Source organism: Ambystoma mexicanum, chromosome 8 (genome assembly GCF_040938575.1).
Source record: "Ambystoma mexicanum isolate Mex_15411 chromosome 8, UKY_AmexF1_1, whole genome shotgun sequence".
NCBI lineage: Eukaryota > Metazoa > Chordata > Amphibia > Caudata > Ambystomatidae > Ambystoma > Ambystoma mexicanum.
Window position 1 is genome coordinate 578,914,104 of NC_090929.1, and position 27,501 is coordinate 578,941,604.

Here is a 27,501-nt window from a genome sequence, read left to right on the forward strand (position 1 = left end):
GTCGAGGTCTTCAAGGAGGGGGCAGATGTCAGAGGCGTGTTTGACGGCAGAGCGAGAATTAAGACTACCTAAGTGGAGTAGGTTGCCACGTTTGAAGGTCTTACGAGGAGGGGTACAGGAGTGAGGTACACCCTACGGAGGTGGCATAGGGGCCAGAGGGGTGGCAGAAGGAGGAGTGGCAGGAGAAGGGAGGAAGTTGATGAGAGACGGAAGACACCTATCAAGAAGGAGGAGATTGGGCTGAGAGCCCTGGACCATGACAGTGCCATTTAGGTAGACATTAATGATGACCGTAGAGCAGGGGTGCACAACTGATTTTGACAGAGGGCCGAAAGTACCTTACATGAGGGCTATAGTGGGCCGAAAAGTAAATGTGGGCGGGGCTGTAGGCGGGGCGTGGCAGGAGGCTTTTTAAACCCCCAATTTCTACTAAACACATGGAAAAATAATGTTTTTGAGGGGTAACGATTTTTATTTGCATTTCAAACTTACATTTTGTACTACACATTTTCCATTGTTATAATTTATTTCTATTTAGTTATTGTATCTCGCATGTTTAGTTAACTTATATATATTTTATTGACCCTAGATTGGACATGCCGTCATTTTGGACTGCTACAGTTAGCTATTTGGGTTGCCCAAGAGGAGTATGGCCTTCATTGAGTCAGGTTTCCTCAAAAAGCCAAAGATGAACATCTCCCAACTGTGCCTGTTTTAGCTTTATTATTGGGTTCACTCTTGGAGTGCAACACTATGCCCCATGTCCCTCACCCCCAACCAAACACTATGCCCCTTGGCCCCCTCACCCCCAACCAAACATTATGCCCCATGGCTCCCTCACCCCCAACCAAACATTATGCCCCATGGCACCCTCACCCCCAACCAAACACTATGCCCCATGTCCCTCACACCCAACCAAACACTATGCCCCATGGCCCCCTCACCCCCAACCAAACATTATGCCCCATGTCCCTCACCCCCAACCAAACACTATGCCCCATGGCACCCTCACCCCCAACCAAACACTATGCCCCATGTCCCTCACCCCCAACCAAACACTATGCCCCATGGCCCCCTCACATCCAACCAAACACTATGCCCCATGGCACCCTCACCCCCAACCAAACACTATGCCCCATGTCCCTCACTCCCAACCAAACACTATGCCCCATGGCCCCCCACCCCCAACTCAGCACACACACAAACATGCACCCATACAGACCCGAACCCCCCACCCCCCCAACTCCAAACCCCCACCCCCCAAATCAGCACACACACACACACACAAGCACCCAACCAGACCCGAACCCCCACCCCCCAACTCAGCACACTCTCAAACATGCACCCATACAGACCCAAACCCCCCACCCCCCCCAACTCCAAACCCCCACCCCCCAAATCAGCACACACACACACAAGCACCCAACCAGACCCGAACCCCCACCCCCCAACTCAGCACACTCTCAAACATGCACCCATACAGACCCGAACCCCCCCCCCCCCAACTCCAAACCCCCACCCCCCAAATCAGCGCACACACAAGCACCCAACCAGACCCGAACCCCCACCCCCCAACTCAGCACACACTCAAACATACAGACCCAAACCCCCACCCCCCAAATCAGCACACACACACACAAGCACCCAACCAGACCCGAACCCCCACCCCCCAACTCAGCACACTCTCAAACATGCACCCATACAGACCCGAACCCCCCACCCCCCCAACTCCAAACCCCCACCCCCAAATCAGCACACACACACAAGCACCCAACCAGACCCGAACCCCCACCCCCCAACTCAGCACACTCTCAAACATGCACCCATACAGAACCCCCCACCCCCCCAACTCCAAACCCTCACCCCCCAAATCAGCACACACACGCACCCAACCAGACCCGAACCCCCCACCCCCAACTCAGCACACTCTCAAACATGCACCCATACAGACCCGAACCCCCCACCCCCCCAACTCCAAACCCCCACCCCCCAAATCAGCACACACACACACACCCAACCAGACCCGAACCCCCACCCCCAACTCAGCATACTCTCAAACATGCACCCATACAGACCCGAACCCCCCACCCCCAACTCAGCACACTCTCAAACATGCACCCATACAGACCCGAACCCCCCACCCCCCCAACTCCAAACCCCCACCCCCCAAATCAGCACACACACAAACATGCACCCATACAGACCCGAACCCCCCACCCCCCCAACTCCAAACCCCCACCCCCAAATCAGCACACACACACACAAGCACCCAACCAGACCCGAACCCCCACCCCCCAACTCAGCACACTCTCAAACATGCACCCATACAGACCCGAACCCCCCACCCCCCCAACTCCAAACCCCCACCCCCCAAATCAGCACACACACACGCACCCAACCAGACCCGAACTCCCACCCCCCAACTCAGCACAAACATGCAAACATACAGACCCAAACCCCCACCCCCAACTCAGCACACAGACCCGAACCCCCACCCCCCAACTCAGCACACACACAAACATGCACCGATACAGACCCGAACCCCCCACCCCCCAACTCCAAACCCCCACCCCCCAAATCAGCACACACACACAAGCACCCAACCAGACCCGAACCCCCACCCCCCAACTCAGCACACTCTCAAACATGCAAACATACAGACCCAAACCCCCACCCCCCACACACATCCAACACGCCCCCACCCCCGCATCTCAACATACACACAAAATACATTCAAATCCAAACATCCGACACACATCCAACACCCCCCCCACCCCAACATACACATATAATACATTCCGATCCAAACATCCGACACACATCCAACACCCCCCCACCCCAACATACACACAAAATACATTCAGATCCAAACATCCGACACACATCCAACACCCCCCCACCCCCACATCTCAACATACACACAAAATACATTCAGATCCAAACATCCGACACACATCCGACACCCCCCCACCCCCGCATCTCAACATACACACAAAATACATTCAGATCCAAACATCCGACACACATCCGACACCCCCCCACCCCCGCATCTCAACATACACACAAAATACATTCAGATCCAAACATCCGACACACATCCGACACCCCCCCACCCCCGCATCTCAACATACACACAAAATACATTCAGATCCAAACATCCGACACACATCCGACACCCCCCCACCCCCGCATCTCAACATACACACAAAATACATTCAGATCCAAACATCCGACACCCCCCCACCCCCGCATCTCAACATACACACAAAATACATTCAGATCCAAACATCCGACACACATCCGACACCCCCCCACCCCCGCATCTCAACATACACACAAAATACATTCAGATCCAAACATCCGACACACATCCGACACACATCCGACACCCCCTCGCAACATACACACACAAACAAAGCAAAACAGACCCGACACACAAACACAAACAGACCACTTACCGGAGACGTGCTGGAAGGCAGGCAGGTAAGCGGCAGGTAAGCAGGAACGCTGGACTCGTACTACGGCTGGCGTGGTCCAAGGCTGAAATGCCTTCCGGCATGAAGCCTTATGGTCCACGCCAGCCGTAGTGCTGGCCCTCCATTGGTGCAGCACACACGCATTACGTGGCTCGTAGGAGCGACGTGATGCGTGTGTTTGCTGAGCCAATGAGGGCCAGTGTTTTGTCCGGCCCGGAAGACAAAAAAGACTTTCCTAATGGAGGGCGGCCGCGGGCCGCCCTCCATTAGGAAAGTCTTTGTGCCTCGCGGGCCAGACAAAAGAGCATGGCGGGCCGCAACTGGCCCGCGGGCCGTATGTTGTGCACCCATGCCGTAGAGGAAAGGAAGGGTGCCAAGAGTACCCCCCAACGGGTGCCACCATTAATGGGAGAGGAGGAGAAAGGGGAGAGCTCAGAGACCCTAAGGGGAATCCAAAGGTCAGGAGAAGGAACAGCAAAGAGGATATCAGTGAAAGTCTGCCTGGAAGAAGCGTTGACAGGTGTCAGCGATGGGCAGGCCTGGATTGGAAACTAGGAAATCTTCTTGAACTTTTTCCTTCCAGACTTTGTCAGAGGGACAGGATAGGTGAGGGAATAGCAATTTGAGAAGATAAGGGAGATTGAGAGCACCATTGAGGAAGAGAGGGCGGAAACTGGAGTGCACAACTACAACCACACAGCAATGCGACAATCTCAGATGTCCCGGAAGGAATAAGGCCTAGGTTACATCATTCGGCAGAAAGCAAGAACCCAGTTAGTTATCTGGCCAGAGGGAAAACCAAGAAAGAGGGATAGAGGAAACAACATATTTTATTTAAACACAGCAGTAAATGCAAAGCCCCCAGATTTGACTTTCCTAGAACAGAGGGAAAGAGCCCTGGCATACTGGCATATGGTGTGGGGAAAGGGATCATGAAAATGCAGTGGAAAATGGTTTTCTGCACTGTTGATGACTTGTATCTATCGGGGTTTTCCGTGTGCTGCCTTACAAAACGGATTGCAAATTGTACAGCTTTTTACCAATTTTTTCACAGAGTGTGCTGTAAAATGCACCATTTTAACCCATTAATTAAAAAAGAATTCTAGGGGGAGAACATCCCAGAACCCTGCTTGCTTGGTTCATACTCCCGCACTGTGCTCAGTTGCTCACCAGCCACCCCTGGTGCCATTACCGCAGTGCCTAGAAAATGCAGACCCCATGCCTACACAAAAGCCAAAATTGTTTGCTTTAACCGTGCTTGTTTTGGCTACTTTTAGTATGTACCATTTTATCTGCCTACGTAAACTACTGGGGCGATTTGTCACGAGTCAACGGCCCGACCAAGTCGGTAATGGACTGTTGCCCAAGTTAAGATCTCAAGCAAAGTGGGTCCCTTAACGAAGGCGACGGTGCCATTACCGACAGGGTCGGCCCGCCGTCGAGGGCCATATCGGCATTAGCACCTGTGTAGTTGCCTACACAGGTGCTAATGGAGTATTTAAAAAAAAAAATAAACAACCTTAGCAGCACGACAAGACGCGCTGTGGTTGCCGGTGACATCATCACCATCGAAAACAGACTTCGGGAAAGCATTGTGCGCCCGACTCCGCGCAGCAAAGGTACGTTTCTTTAAAATAAAAATACACACTCTTAGCACCCACGTAAGAAATTGCACAGGTGATAAGAGGTGAGGGGGAAGGGAAGGGGGGCCTGGCTAGCAGCACCCAGGCCGCACGGAATGCGGGCTTGTACTCTACAATATAGCCCGCGTTCCAAGCATCCTGATTGGCCAGCTAATGTGGTTACAAAATTTCATAAACACAACAAAGAAACAACGCAACACACAGAGGTAGACTGGCCTATAGTGAACTCAGGAGATTTCCCGGTAGGATTTTGCACCCTGGTCCTCTTTTAACCTATTTTATTTCCAATTGTTCTCATAGGAAAAGGGTTTGGCTGGCGGAAAATGTGAAATATGGGGCCAGTTTGAAAATTAACTCCAGGGCTTCTTCTGGTTCCTAGTCCATCCCTGGCAATACCTGATCTAGATTTTGACTCTTTTAGACCGGTTACAAGTTACAATTCTTTGATTTGGAAAGAAAATTCAAGAACAACAACTCGAGAAGAACACGTCCGCTTTTTGAACAACAAACAGTGGCTAAATAACAAGGTTACACTGGTGCATTGTGGGCTGTCACTTCGCCTTCTTACCAGAGTTGTCTGGACTTCTAACACAACATTTAACAGCGCGCACAAGAGCAAACCTGTCGGTTTCTTTCAAAAGGTTGCTGACGGAGGAAAATAACTCGGTCCTACCTGAGCTCGGGGTTATCAATCTCAATCGTTATTGTGTGCTGGATATTGTAAGGGTTCTTCAGAGCAAATTCGAAAAATTCCGCCGTGCCCAGTGTAGCGTAGACATTGTAATTCGAGGTAATGGCCTGACTCAGCATGCTGGAGATACTCTCTGCTTTGGTCCGCTCCCGGTAGGCCTCGATGATCTGCAAGTCTCTGGAGTGCTGAACGCGCTCCTCGCGCCGAGCCTTTTGTGGGGAAAAAAAAAAAATCACGCAAACCTTTCACAGGAATTTCAGGTACTGCACGGCGTATGCAGTGGCATCATTTTAACTACTTATCAGAATTTCCACTGATTTCACACTAACAGTCAACGTTAGCTACAAGGCTTGTCTTGCTATAAGGGATCGAGATTTCGGACAGGTAGTGCACGTTATGGGATAATAATAGCTCTCAGGTTTCTTGTGGCCATGGGTCATAACACCAACCAGTCCTGTTTTTACTTTGAATTCGGGGCCTTGTAGTTTTCCTAAATTTCAAATCGGATATAAAAAACAAGTCGGTAAGTCCGAAGTGAAAAAAAACGGGATTGGATGGTCATGAGAGCGCTCTAATAATGGTACATCTAGCAAAGATGCATAGATTTACTAATACAGGGAACCCAGGCAGAGCGTTGCTAGATAGGCCCTCAAGCAATCTTTATATAGCTCACCAAATTATTTGTGTTAGTGCAGAACGCAAACCCACTTGTGCTTGTGGAGGTGAAAACATCCAAAACAACGAGGAACCACCCAAAACCATACTTGAGTCACACTTATTTATTAGAGAATAACCATATGTACCAGGTTAAAAATAATCAAATGTCTGTATAATTGAATAATCAATCTTAGCGATCGTCATGTGACTTAAAACGCAACATTTAAAATAATCAATTCACTAGTAAACTCAAAGATTTAAAAACAAAGTTAGGACTTTATAGGGATATAGGTGTCGTACAGGCAGTGAATATCAAGAGAAGAAAGGTCTAATGGATGACAGGACCCAGAGCATCATGCCCAGAGAGGCACTCTTTTTTCATCCTCTCCTTTATGTAGCCATGTTTCAGGCTCAGTAGGTAGAATAATACCCCTTTTTGCTGTGACTTTGTAGTGGGAGCCAGGGGTGGACTGGAAAGCAAAAGAGGCCCTGGACATGATTACAGGGACCCAAAAGAGGCCCTGGAAATAATTTTCAAAGTGGCCCCATATTACACATTTTCAAAAAGCCTAACCCTTTTCCTATGAGAAAATGTGGATATACCACACAAAAGAGGCCCAGGGTGCAGATGGCTTCCGGGAAATCTTCAGAGTTCCCTATAGGACAGTCCACCCATGGTGGGAGCTCTTATTACCTGCCTAAAAAAACATTGGGCTTCATTACGAGCGTGCTGGTCCGGTAACTTAATTTTAATGTAATTTTAATTCTACCGGCACTTTTATTAACGGACCGTCAAACTCGGGGACTGCGGGCGGCTGCAGTGCCGCCCGCCAGGTCTGACCTGGCAGGCGGGACGGAACCCGCCCGCAGTCTTTCATGGAAGCACCAGCACCGTTATTAATGGTGCCGGTGCTACCGTTATCCCCATTCCCATTGAGTCCTATGGGACTGAAATGGGAATGGGGATTAACGATTGTCCGGTACCTGACTTCCAGGAACACCGGGTTCGTAATCCCCTGGTGTTTCTGTGAAGCCAGGCACCAGGAAAAATCACAACTCCGGCGGCAGCCTGCCATTTTTACCGGCACAGCTATCGCCGGAGTTGTAATGAGGCCTCTCTTAAGATCTTAAGTGATCACCTGGAATGAATACTGGCAATTTTGACTAACCCTAAGCAAATCCAGATCAAAATGTTGGATGGTGTGAGGTCCTATAACTTTTCAAGCCTATTTGGGAAATTGTCTGAAAAAAAGTTAGGTTCACTCATGAGGGCTTTGCTGGTGTGGGCAGTCTGTTAACATTCCCAACACAGCCATACGGTCTATTTAGCTCCTGGTTAATTTCCTAGGAGAGCCTGGTTACCCTGACACCAACAGCAACCAGGAATTACTCTTGGCTCCCCAAGACAACTAGTGTCATACAAACACATCTATTCAACATTAACTCTTTGTGCATGGAAATGTGTATAAAGCAGTATAGAAGACATTAGCGGGTCCTATGGTATCGATGAAACATTACGGCTTGGATCTCATGCAGAAGTTAGATTTGCAAGATGCTAGTTACTAGCTCCTCATTCACCAGAGGTAGCTCCTGCTTATTTTGTTTGATGCCAGATACCCAGGAGCCGCTTTCAGCTCCTCAGTAGCAGGGCCATCTTCTGGGCATCGCTCTGCAATCATGAGTGGCATTTAGAGCGATACAATAACTCACTTCTGCCCTGTCCAGGTATTCACATATAGTGCCTACGACACTGGCATGCGAAGCGGAGGCAACAGTTATCTACATAAGGGAACATTAAGTAAAAAGAAACAAAAGTTGGATGGCTTCGCATTTTTTTTTGCGTTGGCAACTATTGGTGTATGGATAATAAACAATCAACTTGGGCCCTGACGCCAAATGAGTGGGACTTTTACCGATGTACATTTCTGAGATATTTAGGTGTCACCCTACACTGGGATTTAAAGTGCAATTGTAACAATTACCAGCTTTTAGATCCTCTTTCTTGGTCAGATACACTGCTGGCAGGATGCTTCTACCAGTAAAACCTAACTTGCTCTTACAGGATTAACAAGTTCGGCATGCAGGCATGACTTTTCGGAGAAATTCCATAGAGAGAGCACTCACAGCCGTTCCATTGCGTGTCTTTCTCTTAAGCTCCCCGAGTTCAATGCTACTATTCCTTAGGCTTCGTTCATTTCAAATACTGTACACGTTTCAGTGCAAAATGATGCACACGGTGCTCACCCAAATAATGCATGCTGTGTGTTTTACAACGAAATAACAGTAAACAACACTCTTCTGTCCCTCTCTAAGAAAGCATTTGCAGGACGTGCTGCGAGACAAAACCTGACCTCGAGGCGGTGCATTGGTCCCAATTGCGTGATATGAGGGCAAGATATTGCATGATGCCAACTGTAGTAAAAATGTAAATCTGTGTAAAATGAATTGTGCAAAAGAAAGAAAATGTAACGTTTGCTTTGAAATCGTATTCTCGTCCGAAGCAAAGGTGGAATAAAGGCTTCACTCGACTATGCCCCAACGTATACCTCAGGCCATATACTCCAAATAGGTCAGTAGAGGAAGCGTTCAAACAATCAAAGGAATGTCGAAGCAAGTCTGAAAATACAACGCTTTACTAAACACAGCACACAATACAAAGGGTATTGCAAGAAAATATCGTAAATAGAAAAGCAAATGGTTTCAATGATCGGATTTCGGTTGTACCAAAATTACGTGCAGCTGAAAAGGGGTTGGGCTTGCTGAACATGTGTAATATGAGGCCACTTACAAATGATTTCCAGGGCCTCTTTTAGTTCCCAGTCCGCCCCTGGTGCCGCCGATGAATGGGGATATGTAAGTAGGCATCCTCTAGGTCTAGAGAGGAGACGAAATCTCTTTTTTTCATGTGGCCCGAGATGTGCTGGAGTGTCATCATGCGAAAAGTTTGGGACTTGCAGAATTTGTTGAGTCTTCTTAGGTCCAGTATGGGTCTCCAGCCTCCTGACATTTTCTTCACCAGAAAGTATCTGGAGTATACGCCGGTGCCCCACATATGCGGTGGTAGGACCTCGATTGCCCCTTTTGTTAGGTGGGACTTTACCTCTTGTAGGAACAGGGGTAGGTGTTGTTCTGCCTTTGGAACGGGAGGAATGGAGGGGAGGGGCCCAATGAACTCCAGTGTATGGCCTTGCTGAATGATAGATAACAAACGGCGTGTCGACTACCTTGGACTGGACTTCCTGCTGTAAATTGGTGGCCTTAAGCCAACCTTGACAGCCTAACACTGCACTTTTACCCATCAGGCGGAAACCTGTGTACAATGTCCACAGCAATAGAGATGGCATGATCTGACGCAACTTCTTCCTCATGCAGAATTGTAAACACCTCACCTCGCTTACCATTAAGTAGAAAATCAAGTATTAGCCTTATCTTGAACCAGAGCTCCCGGTCATAGTAGGAGAGGATAGCGAACGAGTTAGCCGCTTTGATGGTTGTAGCGACCGTAGAGATGACCCTCTGTCAAAAGCGCCGAGCAGTTTGCCTTCCTTGTCTGGGGCACCATACAAAGGAACGAAGGGTTGGCAGTGCACTTATGGGCGGCTGCAGTGAAGACTGAATCTGGGCAGGGTTGTATGCGGAGGTATTAGGGTGCTGAATCCAGGACCTTGTACTTCTTCTCAAAGTGATCTTTCTTGGGCGGCACTGAGAAAGGATTTCTCATAACTAAGAGGCCGTCATCCCAAATATCTTCAAGCACTGGCATGGCTACCACTGATTTTCTGGCAGATTCCCACCTTCGATAAATTACCCCCTCTTTTTTCTGCTCCTCTGGGAGAAGATGAAATAGCTTCGTTGCTCGTGACACAAGGGCATGAAAGGAGCCAATTTTATCTGGAGGGGAGTCTCTTGGAGGTAGATCGGCTGGCTCGCCGTCACCTGGCACCAGATCCTCAAACTCGTCCATAGAGTTAGTGCGTGGAGAACCGTCTGACAGATAGTTGTTGGCTTCGGTACCATATCTGGGAGGGTGGCTGGCAGCAAAAGTGGGATCCCTGGGGAGGGTTCGGAGGGTGGTGGAGCAACCAAACCTTCTTTCAAAGGAAAAGCACGGAGCTGCGAGGAAGAAAGCAACGGTGGAGCAGGGAGCCGTTGTTGAAGCTCTGAAACCAATGTCTGCAGCGTTAACAAGATATCCATAGACACATGCCATGAGCCGGAGAGCGCGGCGACCCAGTGAGATCTAAAAGGCGTGTCAACATTGACCATTGTGTAAGGGGATTCAATTCAACACTACAGCTAAGTCAACGCCTGGTCTATAATACTGAATGAAAACCCTTATTGATATATCTTTAGGTCCAGTTCATGCGTTCTGGATGACTACCCCTGTATAACACCCCTCTCTTGGAATCCCCCTGACCCCACTGAGCCAAGAAGTAGTTCTGTTTTGCAAGTTAAAAGGGTTTATTTGATAATTTAAACAATAGATATATATATGACACTTTATAATAAATTAATAATGGAATATCACACTTAATCTGATATGATACAGATTAACAACAGAGAATCTGGCACTAGCACACTTCTTTATAATTACTAAGGAGTTGAGATGAAATGGATAAGGTAGCACACTGGTAAATAGGAACAAAAGAAGAAGGTGGTACAAAATGCTTTATGTAAGCTCAGGTGGATGCAATATTCAATGAATGCAGTACAGAAAATACTCAATATGATTTCAACCAAACAATGTAATCACTTTTCTCTGGCTATTCACTCCCCCCCCCCTCTTTATGCAATGCAAGGAAATGGGAGGAAAGCACACAGTTCTCAGAAATGCAATCAATGTAATCAGTTCAATCCAACAAGTTTAGACAACAGAAAACAGATAGGAGTTTTGAAAACACAGGCCCAAATGCTTTGATATGTGCTGGCAATGAATGAGAAATATGCTGGAAACGCTTTTAATTCCCTTACAGAGGTTCAGGGTGAGTGGTATCTAGTTAATATTAGTCCAGGCTCACACTAGCAATGATGCAGGGATAGTTAGCAGGTTAAACGAATTTCTGGCAAATGGAAGGCAAGCAGCAGCAGTTTTTACATGTGAAGAAATTTGCAAATCGCGGTAAAATTCGCGGATGCGTGTTCCGCGATTGCGGTAAAACTATAAGGGGTAGGAATGCGGTTCTTGGTGCGATTCAAAGCTACGATTCTAAGCTATCAGAGGAAAGTTACTGCAAGTCTCTAGCCCAAACGGTCGCGGAGATATGAGCGATTTAATAAAGGTCGTTTTTGGGTTTGCAAATTTCAAAAGCTCAAAATGACAAGTGCAGCTTGCAACTAGAAATGACAGGTGACAGCTAGGAGGCAGTTCTACTTAGGTTAAATAGATTGAATTAGATGAATTTAAACTAAGAGATTGGTTCTACACAGTCCTGCTGGGTACTCACACTATATTCTTGAATTAGATGGGCCTCATCACGGATCTGGTCAGGGTTTTAGACTGGGCTCTGGTCACTCTCTCTGCTGGTCTGGGTCTCTCTGGTCTGGTCTCTTAGTTCTGGATAGATTGATGAATTTGAAGTCTGGATCTCTGGATGTTGTATGGAGGTAAGTATGGATTTTTCCGGCAGAGCGTCCCGCTGCAGATGGATTTGGAAGCTCCCTATCTGTCCTGTCTGTCTGCTTTTATGTGTTTAGAATGTGGGTGTGTTCTAGCATCACTGACCCTACCTCTCTCTCAGCTTCTAATTGGTCAAACTTCCATTTATCATTTGATTGGGGAATGAACTGTGAGTCAGAGTGATGTCATTTTACAGCCTGCAGAAAGTCCACTCCTCCTGTCAACTTACACACAAATCTAGATTTGAAACAAATACATATTTGCAGAGGTACATATTGTTTTAAAATCATATGCACCTATCATGCATTACAGGAGGTATCCCCTGTTCAAACTCTGCTCTTCCTGGGAGCTTGCATTCAGAACTGGCACATATTTCACTTTTTAACTGATTTTGCAATTTCTGACATGGACCCAACTTTACATACATGTGCGCAGGGAGTAGGGACATTAACTGATGAAGTTTCAGATTTTTAACATGCATACATTTAGAGTTATATCCACTTTTCCGCTGACACCCCCCTGAACACGCCACCGGGTCGAAAAACCTCTTAAAATGTGGGCAGAAAAATCACAAGAATTATGGTGTCATTTATAAAATTTTCACATGTCCGCTCTATGAGTTATTCATCTTTTTAAAGTTATGTTCTGGCTCCAAAGGGGTGTGGTTTCCCAGGTCACATGGTATAGAAACCAGTCTTTCCAGTTTCTGCCAAGCCAGCTTGCTCTCACAGGCAGTGCCCCTCCCAGCTCCTGCCAAGAGGAAGCTACATTTTACGACTGCGTAATAAAAACCTTTGCCTGAGTGAAGAGGGCTTTGTTCACTCTCTTGCAGAGCACAGATAATTCAATTATCAGATAGATGGCATATCCTTAGTGTGGGCAGCAAAAGGAAGGTTGGCCTGGGAACACAGTGGTGACTCAAGTTTCACTGCTGATGGGGGTAGTTGCCAGGCAGAATCAAGTTCCTTAAGCCAGACTTTCAGCTACTGTCATGTTATTTGTTGCTTTTTAAATTAACTTGCAATTTTACACATGCAGCTAGAATGCTGATTCTAAGTGCAAAACTATGACATTTAAACAATTGCAACCTATGTGACACTCAAAAGTAGGTCACTCAGTCAATTTAAACATTTAGATTTTTTTTTAGTGTCTTTCAATCCAGTGCAACTTAAACTGCTGAAATCCACAGCGCAGCCAGTCTTGTTATAAACCTTGTCTTATGATCTTCATTTCCCAGATTTTGTAGGCACACAAAACTCCATTCTGCCAAATGTCTGCTGGTGTTCAGTAAATATTTTGCACATATTGCAATGTTTGAAATAGGCACTTTGGCTTGCCTTCAGAGAAACACAGGGTGGTTTTAAACTGCCGGCTTTTGGATAGTGGTGAGTACTGGTACTGCACCCATTTTTGGGATTTAAGAAATGAATTCCCCACAATTCTAGGTTGCATTTGGCAATCAGCATTGCCATTCCCAATTGTTTCAGACTACTATGCGGGTAGTCCAATGGTGGTTTTAGGCAGCGTCCTTCTGTGCCCATAACATCGGCAAAAATGGGTGGCAGCCTATTCTTCCTGCATTTCCCTGTGCATTTTCTGGGAAGCTCTGGCCATCATGATGTTTTCATGTCAGTACTGCACAGTTTTGAGGTACGGCTCGGATGCATGGGTAAATACATCCCACAATTGCCTGCGTAGAGCTTGTAATTGGAGAAGGTTGAGCGGGACGTTGCTTAGATGGTATTGGTGGTGGCATATTAGTAGGGGGAGGCACACTAGCCTAGTCCTCGTCAGATAATATCCCTTCTGGTACGTCCATGTCAGAATCGGCACCCTGCTGTAGCAGTTGAGCAGGCGGGGCCATGGCCAAACAGGGTATGAGCACGAGTTGGACTGAGAAGTGTGACGAATCCTTGGATGTTGTCACTTCTCCCTGAGGAGGCGCCCCTTACCATGAGGCCAGGGAGGTGAGGCTGCTACCCGATAGTCCCGCTGGGGGTGATATTCAGCAGTAGGATCTCATGGGGAGAGACTCCCCCTCTGGGGACATAGACGATCATATAAGGGAAACAGTGTATATTCCACCCCAATCCTCCTCACCTAACCCTCCTTTACCTTGCCATGCCATGTACATGTGTCATGTACATAGTAATAACAGTATTGGGACAATGAAGAACATAGTTAACCCAAGGGAGATGTATGGTAAAGATGCTGGGACTAAGAAGAGTAAGGTGTACCTTAGAGGGAGCTCTCAGGGAAATACTTGGATGAGGAGGAAGTGCAGAGGTATGAAGAATACTCCTCAAAACGGTATGCAGTAATAAAATCGCGACAAAAAAGTCGTCAGTACAAATAATTGCGGAAAAAATGCTGTGATTTCACCCTGTAAAGGTGTACCCCATTATACCATTTCAGGGGAGCAGGGGTTGCAGGGTGTCCCCCGCTCACCTTAAATGGTATAATGGGTCCAGGGGTTTCAGGGGTGTCCCCCACATCCATTACATGGATTATTTGAGTAAACAGCAATTTTTGCTGCGGTTTTAACACATGGAACTCTCAAAACACTATTGAGCAGTCTAGTGTTTCACAAAATCCTATTGGCCAAGACCAATACAAAATAGAAGAGGGAAAACCAGGCAGGGAGAGAAGCCTACCTTGGAGGAACCCTGGGCGTGGAGAATGCTCGAGATGTCGACGAACAGAAGGTGCTGCAGAACCAGGGCTTACCTGGACTACAAAGGTGGTTCCAATCGGCCTAACGAGGAAGCATCGTCCGGCCAGAGGAAGAAGCAGCAGCTCAGGCAGGCGAAGCCAAGGGACATTGTGGTTAAGAGGAGGCATGCTCTCTGTCAGGGACCGAATGCTGCACAGTCGCTGCAGCACGCCAGAGAGCGGGAGAGGACCACAGACGCTTGAAACCAAAGTCAAAAGACCCAGAGACTGACCAAACCTTACCAGAAAAGACCTGAAATGTACAGGGGTGACCGGGAAGGTTGGTAGGAGCAGAAAGGAGCAGTGGGAGACCATGACCCTGCCAATTAGGAAGGAAACCCTTGGGAACAAAGTATATTTTACAAACCACTCAAAAATAGACGAGTTTGGGACACGGACACACACACACGGGCACGGACACACACACAGGCACGGACACACACACACTGTTACCAGGGGAGGAAGGGAGTGCTGTGACCCAAGCGGGCCGCAAAAGGACCAAACCCCAACACTTGCCGATGTTACAGAGATCTCCTGGCTGCCACAGGATGCTGCTCGCTGTGACTCGCAACGTCTATCTGGGAGTGGAGAGCAGAACAAAGAGCTGCACAAAGACGCCTGGCAAAGCAGAGCAGCTCTGGTGAGTAAGAGAGAGAGAATACACATACAGGAGGTTCTTAGGGGGCGAATGTAAGAGATGGTTTATGCACAGGCAAGAAGCGTACAATGAGTCGGCTTAGAACCCGAATTAACAAATAAGAAATTGTGAATCCGTTGCAAAGTTTTTTGGGAAATACAATGAAGGAATAATGAATAATGGAAAAGGTGGCAAGTATTGTGGGAAAAATAACAGCAAATATTGAATACCAAACTCAAGAGAAGACATGGAAAGCATGTGAAATTGTGGCACAAGTGGAAAACTAATACGTGGTATGGTGAAAGGAATGAAATTTGTTACAAGCATTAAGAAACAAAATGAAAGATGTTATGAGAATTTATGAACTGAATGAAAGGCAAGTGGAAAAGACAAGTTGTTGAACTGAGAGGGACAAGTTGAATGCAAGTTGTGGCAAAGCCAAAAGACTGCCAATATACAAATGGTGAAATGCAAGTTGTGGCAAAGCCAAACGACTGCCAATACATAAATGGTGATTAAGCCCTAATTTGCCAGAGAGGGAAAGAAACCACAGCAGATGTTGAGTCCTAAAATTGGTGCTAGGTGGAAAACCAAAACCAGTGTTAATGAAGAAGGCCTAAAGATTATCACAAAACGCCACGGGTTATCGGTAGCGTGACCTGTAATGGGTGGACCATGTGGTCAGACAACTGCACCTAGAACGAGTAGCCCAGACTGGGAAAGAGCCAAGAAGAGCCCAAAGACAAAGGCTGTGTAATGTAAATGCTGAAGTGAAACAGAGCATTTATTTCGACAATAGTCAAAAGAACTACCAGTTGGAACTGTGCAACATTGGTGAAACCAAACAGACTTGAACCATTTGGAGCTGTGTTAATCTTGGGGAAGGGAACCCCGAGGTATCTTGGAACTGTAGTAAACTTGGGGAAGAGACCCCTGAGATATCTTGGAACTGTGTTACACTTGTGGAAGGGAACCTCAAGTCCTTTTATTGTATGGAACTGTTGGGACTTGGGGAAGGGGAAGCTGAACCAAGCCCGAGCTAGAAGAAGCTCAGACCATTATTTTCAACACTGTTTCTTTTGGTGCTGCAATCCCTAACGTTGTATGACTTTTGTTGTGAGGGCTAGTATGGGTTTTGGACACAGACAGACGTTTAAGTTAAACTTACTGACACAGACAATCCTTAGTTTCTTTAGGTAGGGAAATCCCACCTTAGAATAGGGCAAGTTAAGCCTTAATCCATCCTGACATTTACAATGAAGTACTTTTTGTTAAGAAAGTGAATCTGTTGTCTGTGTCTTGCTTTATGATGCCTTCACACACGCCTGAGAAAGGGCTAGTGGAAGGGAGAAATTCCCCCAACTGTTGTGAAGTGCAATAAGAAGCCTGAGAAAGGCCAAGTGAAGGGAGACATTCCCCCAGCTGTTGTGAACTGCAGTAAGAAACCTAAGGAAGGTCAGGGGAAGGGAGCCACTTCCCTTGACACTGCGAGAGTGTGAAAACCGAGTGAAGAGAAAGTCCAGGGGAAGGGACTCATTCCCCCGGTGGGGTGTGGATGGAGGAAAACATTAAGTCATTTTCTGGTAGTTGAACCTACAAGATACCAGGAGAAGGGAGGAACGCTCCAGAAAACCCCATAGTGAAGAAACAACTGTGGGCAAAAAGGAATGTTGTTGGTTGCACTGGAACTTTACCCGTCGAGTTGAACTGAGAACTGCAAGGGTGCAGAAGTATGTGTCTGACACAGTGGTGGCATGCTTGTTGGAAAATACTTTTATTTTAAAACAAAGAAAAGGAAAAACCTATCTTACCCCATTTCCATGAGGTGATGCCCAACCTCAACAAACCAGTAAGGACTCTTGTCAGGATGTCTTGTAACATAATAAGTCCAACATCCTGTGTACAAACCTATTTCCATCCCTTACACTAAACTAAGTAGAACTGGGCTTCTCTCTCTCTGGATGCAGACCTTTAAAGTTCAGTTCATAGAGTGAGAGCCCAATGAGTGACTCTATAAACACAGTCCTCAAGTATCAAAAGAGGTAGGGGAGTCTCTTCCCCTTGTTTGTATCTTTGATTCCAAAACCTAGTGTTAAGTCTGGTTCACTGGCCTGCCAGACTTAACTGTTGTCCTTTTTAGCACAAAACATACTTTCCTTGCAAAAAGGAGAAAGAGTCTCCCCTGGTGTCTTCTTTCAACTCAAAACTGAAGTGCCAAGTCTCAATGGGTCTACAACCCCTTGTTTCTGCTTCTTGTGTTCTCTTGCTCTTTCACATGAGCCCCAGACCCCTCTGGGCCATCTTTGACTTGCTATGGGCCTCAGCCTCTTGAGTATTTGTTTCTTCGCTCTCGTGTGGGTCCCTGACCCTTGTGCTTTGCTTTTGAGGGTCTTGCCCAACTTCATATGAGTCCCAGACCCTGCTGTGTTGCTTTCGCAGGTTCTCTTCACCAGCCTTACTCAAAATCCAACTGAACAGACCTGGTGTACTCCTCTGTCAGGTATTGTTCCACATCGAATATTTTACACAGTTCCTTTCACTCTCACTCTTCTTGGTTTTCTCAGGGTACCAGACCCTTTCACTTTGGCTTTGCCTCTGTGGTTCCCAGAACCCCCTGTATTTACTTTCCAGAACACTTGGTTTACTCTCTTGCCAAGTGCCTACTAGTGCGGTATATGTCGGTGTCCTTATATTTCAGTTAGAGTCCCTGACCCATAAATGTACTGATGTGGCATATGCTTGTGTCCTTATATTTCTCTTAGGGTCCTCCACCCTTGTGTCATCAGCTTTACTTCTTATTGGGTCCCCCACCCTCTTGAGGCTCCCCTTGTTCTGTCACCAGCACCTCTCGTGGACGCAGGCAGCACCACTACTTTGTTTTTTGGTTCCTGATGGGTGGCATCCTGCTTGGGTTTCTCTGACACCCTGGGCGAGCCTCCGAACCTTCTCTCTCGGTTCCGCCCCTGCTCCAGCTTCTGTGCTGACGGGCTTTGCTCCTGGCGGCGTCTCAAGCCTTCCGCGTACTTGGTTTCTCTTCGGATTCCCATGCGCTGCCGGTTCTTGGCAGCAGCCTCAGAGATTCCGGCCTTCCTCTACTGGCATCCCGATCTGCAGCTTCTCCCTGTGTCTCTACCTTTGCTGATTTCAAACTTCGCTCTCGGTTCCTTGGGGGCAGGCTTGACGAATGACATTGTCCTTCTTCTAATTTGTACTCTGAGTAACCATTATGCTGTCTCCAGCAACTAACCTGTGGGTGATGGTTCCAATAGGTATTCTATATTACTCCATCCTTCCTTCTCGTCACAGTACTGAACTGATGACCATCACAAAGTTCAGTGACACTCTTTTTGGTCTCAGTACATTCCTGTGGCTGGGTTTCCTCAACACTATAAAGATATATAGACAGATAGATGTGTGGGGGATCAGAGGATACTGAGTGGGGTAAGAGGAAGGAGGGGAGTGAAGTGAAGGTGGGGAATAGCGTGTTCTCCCAAGGTGATCTTCACTCGTCCCATGGAGGGTCTACGGTCCTATGAGATCCACCTGCTGAGTACCATCCCCCCAGGGGGACTATCAGGTAGCAGCCTCACCTCCCTGTCCTCATAGGAAGGGGCATCCCCCATGGAAGCAGTGACAATACCCTGAGATTCGTCACAAAATGTTAACGTTGTTGACATCTCAACCTGGAACTTTGTTTTGATACCTTGGAAAGGGATTGAGGCCTGGGGAAGGGAGTCATTAACTCAGGTAAAGGTCCCACCTACAGTTGGAACTGGGATCCGTTGTCCATAAGAAGAAGTCATTCTTCTGGCCCAAGAAGGTCCATTACCTCTTTCGTTTAGTTGCAAGTGTAAGGGACAGAAGTAGGCTTTTTTACACAGGACGGTGGACTATTGATTTACACTGACATTCTGACCGAACCCTTAGTATTTTAGTTAAGGTAAGGAAACCCCTCTTAGAGCTAGGGAAAGTTAGGTTTTTCCTTTTATTTTCAATACTGATAAAAGTTCATGCCAACAAGCATGCCAACTGTGTGTCAGTATCCTCCTTCTGGACCCTACAGGTAAGACATCGCTGACGGGACAAGCTGATCCACTTTAACTCCATTTGAAAAGGATGAAATGAAGGGCCTGTGAACAGGCTTAGTCGAGGACGTGCTTGTCGACTGAGTGGGTCTAGCTGACAACGAGGTAGTTGGCATAGACGATTTAGATGTAGAAGAGATTGACTTGGTCGTCGATGAGTTGGTCGATGGAACAGAGGTAGTTGATTTGGTTGCAACATAGTTGAATTTGTCATCGACAAGGTGCTTGACTGAGTCATCGACGGGGTGATTGTTGTCGTTGAAGAGGACTTGCGCCGTCGACGGGGTCGTTGCCGATGATGGCATAGATGGCGGATCCGCAGTCGTGGACCAGCAGCGCTTTTCCAAAGAGTGCCTTGATGATGATGAGGGTGTTCTCGTAACCGTAGTAATCACCAAGGTGAACGTAGGCGTGGACGAAGACGTCAACAAAACAGTTGACGAAGGAGCAGCCAGAGCGTGTGATGAATGTCCCTTTTTTGCCCCCTTCCCACAGGAAGATTCTTCATGGGACCTCGACCTCTTTGATGAGGGAGTGTGCTCCCGGGGTCTGCTTTGCCTGGCAGAAGCATAACTTCAAACAGAGGCAGAGTCAGAGACCCCAGCACTGTCATTCAACCAAGCCACTAACCTCCTGTGGTGGTGCTTGCAGGTTTTGGACGAGAACGATTGGCAGATGGTACAGTTATTCAAATTGTGGTCCATATACAGACAGTAGAGATATTCTTCATGAAGATCCTCGATGCACACGTCCTTACGGTAGCAAGTTGAGCAGGCCTTAAACAGCCTTTTCTTCCCCATGTCTGTCATGGTATCCACGGACCCCAGAATGCCTCCAACGGAACGGAAGCAGTACAGCAACCCTGGAGGCTATAGAGTGGGCCGAACGTTCACACTAGCCACGATAAGCGATACAGCACCAAATCAAATGGAATTATCGAAAAGATGAATCAACAATTCACAAAATCGTCTAATATATAAAGAGAGATTTCTGAAGGACTCCCAACACATAACGTGCGGTCAAAAATCTGGCGATGGCCACCAGGGGTGGAGTTAAGGGGACTTGTCTAATTGGCTGCGGGCAGTATGACCCAAAATGGCTCTTGCAGAACACAAAAGTGACAAGCAGTTTAAAAATGTAAAGGAAAACTGCTTTAATGTTAGAGGATTCCCAGCCTGACGACAGGGAACATTCAAACAGCATGTGAATCTATGAAAGACCCAATGCTGGAGAAGGATTGGTAGTCGGAGGATGTACTGTGCCTGGGATTCTCAAATAGGAAATGAGTTCACCATCTCAGTCTTTGGAGGCTTAACTGTGTCTGGCTGGTCTTTCTGGTCCATTACATGGGTTTCAACTGTGGTTTGACGGTGGCTAGAAGATGTAATCCCTCAGAAAGAGCAATAATTAGAGGTAAGTAATATGTCCTTCTAATGGACTAATTCCACTCACAAATTTCTCATCTTAGACACCCAAAGCAGTACACAACCTGGACAAGTGAGGAAAGTGAGAATCCACTAACAGCTTGGACGAGTGAGGAAAGTGAGAAGCCACTACCTACAGGGGACAGATGTTCTGGGAAATACATTATCTGGGTCCAATCCAGGGCAATCAGGCTCATGCTGGACACAAACTTTCAAAGTATCCTGAGAATCAGTGGAATGCCAGGAATTAGCAGCAACGCATAGTGGGGAACAAAGTTCCACTCGACCATGCATCCCCCAGAGCTCCCCAAGAGGGAAAATTTTCCAAGCAGAACAACCCGCACATTTTGTTGGGACGTGAGGCAAGGAGTTCCACCTAAGGGGTCTCTTAAAGGGTGATGATCTCGTCCAGACCTTCCTGGTAAAGCGCCAACCTGCGTGAGACCAAATTCTGCCTGCTCCTGGCATGCACAAACGCGTCATCTGTCCTGGCAAGGTGGGCAGCAGACAGAGAGAAAATGTTCTCCATCGCCCATACCACAGTCTCATCGCTTCCTTGCACAGAGGCATTTACCCCACATAGCCTTTTAAAGTAAGGCACAGCTGTGTTGCCTGACAGAATCAGGACACACTTGCCCTGCAAGGGAGGAAGGAAGACAATCCGGGCTACCCTATTCGCCTGTAGTTCTAGCAGACTGATGTATTCCCTTGCCTTGAAAGGGTACCACAGACCACCCATCATCAGACTATTGAAATGAGCAGGGGGGCGTGGCTAACCAGCCATGGACTAGGACATGCCTTCATATGGAGCTCCTCTTGATCCGACATATATCCGAGTAATTACGCTGAAAAACTGCTGCACGAGACTTGCAATTGAAGGATTAGGCATCTGAACGTACAATCTTTAAGAAACCTGAGAAGCGAGTGCCTCACGCTTATGAATGCAAAGATAAGTGACTTTGAAGGAGCCGCCGTGTGGACAAAGGGTGCCAAGATGACGGACAACAAAGGGTGCGTTATCGCAGCCCCGAGAAGAACTGAAGGCTGCTGAAATTGTATGAACCGCCAGGACTTTGCCTGCCAGTAGAAGCGCCTTGGAACCCTGCTCCGTTTACTGTTACAAAGTGGCAGCGCTCCCAGACGTGAACAGATGGAACGAATCTAAGGGAAACTGTAGCAACGGACGCCGTATACTGGCGCGGCTCCCAGCCGCTTGTGAAAGCAGCTGCGAAGAACGAACGCTGTGCTTTGATTGCCAAAAGAGGAAGAGCGGTGAACTCAACAAAGGAGGCACTGCCCGTTATTAGCATCGGGTGAGAGGAGGTGCAGCCCCGAGCGCTGACTACGAAGGCTGGCTCTATTGCTCCTGCACGGACAGACGCCGTATGCGGGCGCAGCTCCCAGCCGCTCGTTAAAACGGCTGTGACGGACGAACGCCACACTGTGGATCAAAGGAGGGAGGACGGCGGTGAACTTAACAAGGGAAGCGCTGCCCGTGATAAACATAGGGTGGAAGGCGGCGCAGCCCGATAATGGAGGTTGCTTCCCCACTCTTTAAATGCAGGATGCACAATAAAGAGGACAGATGACTGTTGGGATCCCCTCGCACTGCTGAGGCGCGCAACAAACAAGGAGTAGTGCGCAGCCTGAACCGGCATACTGTTGACACACAGGGACATCCAGCATGGAATGTATGAACGAATAGGGTGGACTGTAACATCTGCTTTATTACAATAAAGGCCCGCAAACTGATCCCTTTTCACTGCTGAAGTACCCAGCAGTTGCAGACTACCAGACTATCGAGTGGCATCACTGCGGAGAAGTGGTGCCGCAGGGGCACATAAATAATAAATAGGCGCACAAGGCGCACTGAAGGCATGCTCCTTTGTGGAATGAAGTAAACTGTAAGCCGTGAAAGTGGCTGGGACCTACAGAGAGTGCAGGGATCCCAGGCTGAAGTGTTGCCAAGGGTCATAGAGGAATGGAGTGCGAGCACTGGCTCTGGTACACGTGCCACTGAAACGCTGGCCAAGGGAAAAAACGTGGGAGGACACAGCCCACTCCAAGCTTGACCTTGTGTGCTGCCAGGCGATGCAGCTCACTGAAGACATCCAGGTACTGAGCTAACCTGGGAAACTGCGATTACACGTGAGAGCTGACATAAGCCACGAAGTAGACGACAGGATGTCGGTGAAAGGGCTGAAGGCCAGGAGCAAGCAACCCACTATGGACACTTTTGCAAAGGCGCCACGGACCCCCTTGACTCCAGCACAAAAGACAGGGGAGGCATCTGGAGATGATGCCCCTGAGGGAGAAAATCAACAGGTCCTAGCGGCCATAACGGATCTAAGTGCTAAATGGGGTAGGGCGATGGCGGAACTGCGGACGGCCCTGGAGAACAAAATAGATGCCGTGGGAATTGAAGTTACTCTGCTGCGTCAAGATGTCAGGGCGTTGGCGGAGAGAACTAGTGGCCTGGAGAGCGCTGTAAAGACCAACACTGATGTAAGCACGAGCAATGCGAAGGAGGTCCATGTGCTCAAACAACAGGTTGCCAACCTGGAAAGTCGAGTGGAGGAGGCAGAAGGAAGGGCGAGACGGAACAACATCCGGGTGGTCGGCCTGCCAGAAGGAGAAGAGGGCCAGGACCCCACAGACTACATGGAGAACATGATCCTGCAAGAAGTAGGAGCGGATAAACTTTCACAGGGGTTCACGGGTGAGCGGGCACATCAATCCCTGGTGAGGAAACCACGGCCTGGAGCGCCACTGAGGCGGTTAATTGCAAACATTTTGAACTATAAAGACAGGGAGAAGATTCTGGAGTTTTTTCATAAAGGGCAGAACGATAGAAAGAGCCTCCTCTAAGATCACAGCATACCCTGACTACACTATGTTGGTGCAAAGACAGCGATATAGTTACGTGGCGGTTAAGAGGAGATTGCGTGCAGCGGATATCAAGTACATGTTATTGTACCCTGCAAATTTAAAAGTCCTGCACAAAGGCAGGGCACTGGTCTTTGATACTCCAGAGGAAGTGGAGTCATGGTTGGACTTGCAGGGCTGTCAGGTGAGAGAAGACGGACAGGATCGCCAGGAACACGATAAGTAAAGGTACCATGCCATGTACACTGTGGAAATGAGCGGGTGGGGGATTTTATTATAACACCTGGAGACACCTGATAGACAGTGTGCAGCCCTTGGGCTTTATGATCCTGGTGGACTGGAATATAGTGCATAAAAGCGCAGATGGTTATAAGAGCACTAGGCGTAGAAACTTAAAACAAACATGAGCGACAGAATGGCAACTACCTACCGCCGAGAATTAGTAGTAAGACAGCCACTAGGGCTGTTTCACCCTGCGGAGCCACGAGTACAGGCTTTTGCCAGAAAGGGCTAGATGCGGGGGTGCCTGAGATCCAGGGATGGAGCTGGGCAAAGTTGGTGTTTATAGTTAGAGGGTGTTTGTATTGGGATATGAGCCTACATGGAACAATTAAGCTACTGAAGCTGAACTGCATGGGGTGGGGAGGAGGAGGACACAGACGCATCATGGGGGACCTTAAAATAGTCACCTGGAATGTTAGGGGCCTCAACAGTTACTTGAAAAGAAATAAGGTTATGCTATACCTACGGAGACAAAGGATAGATATTGCACTGTTGCAAGAAACACACCTGACGCGAGACAAGTTGGAGATAGTTAGAAAGAAGTGGAGGGGTACAATGGTGGGTCCGTCATATTCGGCCTATGCCAGGGGGGTAATTATTTGGGTAGCGCTGCACGTCCCGTTCCAGCTGTTACACACGTTGGCAGAGACGGATGGGAGGATGGTCATGATGAGGGGACTGGTGGAGAATAAAGAAATAAGTGTTATAAATACATATGCCCCGAACCAAAACACTGCATCCTACTTTAGAACGCTGTGTCGCACCCTTAGCAGGTGTGTGGGGAGTGCGATGATCTGGGGTGGGGGACTTTAATTGCATCCTAAACCCTAGATTGGAAAGGTCGGACAGGAAATTGGATAAACCTACCCCCGTGGCTAGAGCGCTGCAGACGCTGTTGAATGATTTTGGGTTGGAAGATGCATGGAGGATGTGCCATCCTCATGACAGACAGTACTCGCATTATTCCTCCCCGCAGCAACTGTGTACCAGGTTAGACTATGTCTTTGTCACCCCCGAAACATTGCCAGAGATCACACAAATTGAATATAGAGCGAGAGTCCACTCGGATCACTCGCCCTTGATGTTGGGGTGGAAATATCGTCCTTCGAGAGCGAGAATTCCGACATGGCGCCTCAGGGCGGAGGCGCTCAAAGACCCCCTGTTCAGGGAAGGCATAAGAGAAGAGATAGCCAACTACTTTTAAATGAACACAGACAGTGTGGACTCAGCGGGCACACTGTGGGAGGCCTTTAAAGTTGTGATAAGAGGGGCGGCCATAGAGAAATCCAAAGGATTACAAGGAGGGATTTTGGCAGACCTACAGGAAGTTGAAAGTGAGCTAGAAACGCACTCAGAAAGGAAAATGAGACCAATCAAAACAGCGATTTGATAGTAAGATTACAGCAAAAGTGTGCAGCACACTGGGAAAGGTTGTGCAACCTCAACTATAGAAAATATATAGAGAGGCAGCATGCCTGCGGGGACAAACCAGGGCGGATTCTGGCATGGCTCTATAAAAACGAGACTCCTAGACCCCCGATTAGATCGATAGTAGATGAAGACAAGAGGGTCGTAGATACCCAAGAGGGAATTAATCAGGAGTTTGTAAACTATTATGGCTCGCTATATGGGGATGCTGAGGAGGGCAATCGCGTGACAATAGCGGAAACATTAGCAAACATAGGATTGCCGCAGATCAGTGCAGAGGAAAGGAAGGAGATGGACGCGCCGATCACTCTGGAGGAGTTGGAGGAAGTGGTGAGACAGCTGCCAACTAGTAAAACCCTGGGAGCTGACGGACTCCCAAGTGAGTTTTATAAAATATTCAAAGATGAAGTGCTCCCCCCTTTGTTAAATATGTTAAATGAGGCGTATGAGTTAGGCAGACTGCCGGAGTCGCTCAGAGAAGCGATAATAATACCACTTCCCAACCGAACAAGCCGACACATAGCTGCAGCTCTTACAGGCCCCTGTCGATGTTAAATCAAGATAGTAAAATCTTGACCGCCTTCCTAGCCATTAGATTGAGGAGAGTCATAAGTAAATTGATAACCGGACCAGACAGGCTATGTCCCTAATAGGAACATTTCTAATAACCTTAGAAGCCTCCACAGAGTCATTGAATATGGTAACGAAAGTGAGGATGAACTTGCAGTTGTGTCATTGGACGCAATAAAGGCCTTTGACTTTGTTAGATGGCCATGGCTGCTGGCGTCCCTGGCTGGCTCTGGGATAGGACCAGGGTATCTACACTGGGCTAAGATGTTGTACAGCGAACCAATGGCTAGAGTCAAAACGGGACCAGTGGTATCGGAAAGATGGAAGCTGCAGAGGGAAACCAGACAGGGTTGTCCATGGTCCCCTATGCTCTATATATTAGCTCTGGAACCCCTGGCGATTTACTTAAGGCAGCAAAATGACACGATAGGCATCCCAGTGGGTGGGACACGACACCTGATATCATTATATGCAGATGACATATTGCTGTACTTGAGATATCCAGAAGAAAACCTCCAATATGTTTTGGAGGTGAAGAGTAGATATGCAGAGATGTCGGGAATTGCGGTGAACCCCCATAAATCCAGCATGTTCCCATTGGGTGGATATAAAGGAGTTCCCTTCCAACGATTACCAAGGCTACAAGTGCCATGGGCTACCAATACATTCCGCTACCTGGGAATAGATATATACCACACGGTAGAGGAAGAGCATATGCGCAACACAGAAGTGGCGATCACTAAAATAGAGAGATGCATGCAATTTTGGGTTAAACTTCCCTTGGCAATGGTGGGTAGGGGTGCAATGTTGAAGATGGTGGTTCTGCCTCGGTTCTTACACTCCTTCGGGAATATCCTGTTTCTGATACCCAAGAATTCTTTTGGTAAACTGGCTGGTATATGCAGGGACTTTTTGTGGCACGGGATGCGAAACAGAGTGGCCCTTTGGAAGTTACAGAACACCTACAAGAAAGGGGGTATAAAATTGCCTAATTATGAGGTTTACTATACTGCCAGTCAGCTACAATATATGGCTAAATGGCTCTCAGAAGATGTGACCAAGGAGACCAAACTGTTTAGACAAGACTGTGTCCCATTCTATCTGAAGGAGATAATATGGCTACCCCAAGCTGTACTAGAAGGACGCCCCAAAATGTTGTCACTGGGATGGAAGATGTGGCATAGGGCATGTCAACTGATGGAAAATCCGTCCCCATGCTCCCCCCAGATACCGCTAGTGGCACTGGCTGGCGTGGAAGAGCAATTGAGGATGATAATTAGGAATCATTGGGAAGTGGCTGGCGTAGTTACAATGGGAGACATCTGGCGTGAGGGCGCTATAGTGGACTTCAAGGAGTTGGGTGCTGAGACTGGGCTACATACTGGCCAGTATA

General features: G+C 47.8%; 1 protein-coding gene across 1 annotated transcript in view; it reads right to left on the bottom strand.

The window, feature by feature from the left end:
• The window catches only part of NPHP4 (nephrocystin 4), a 1,060,260-nt gene that overhangs the window by 267,322 nt on the left and 765,437 nt on the right, over positions 1 to 27,501 (bottom strand). Inside the window, exon 20 of the mRNA XM_069610268.1 lies at positions 5,793 to 6,019. Within this exon, the coding sequence (XP_069466369.1) occupies positions 5,793 to 6,019 (227 nt within the window). The remainder of the gene's footprint in view (positions 1 to 5,792; positions 6,020 to 27,501) is intronic.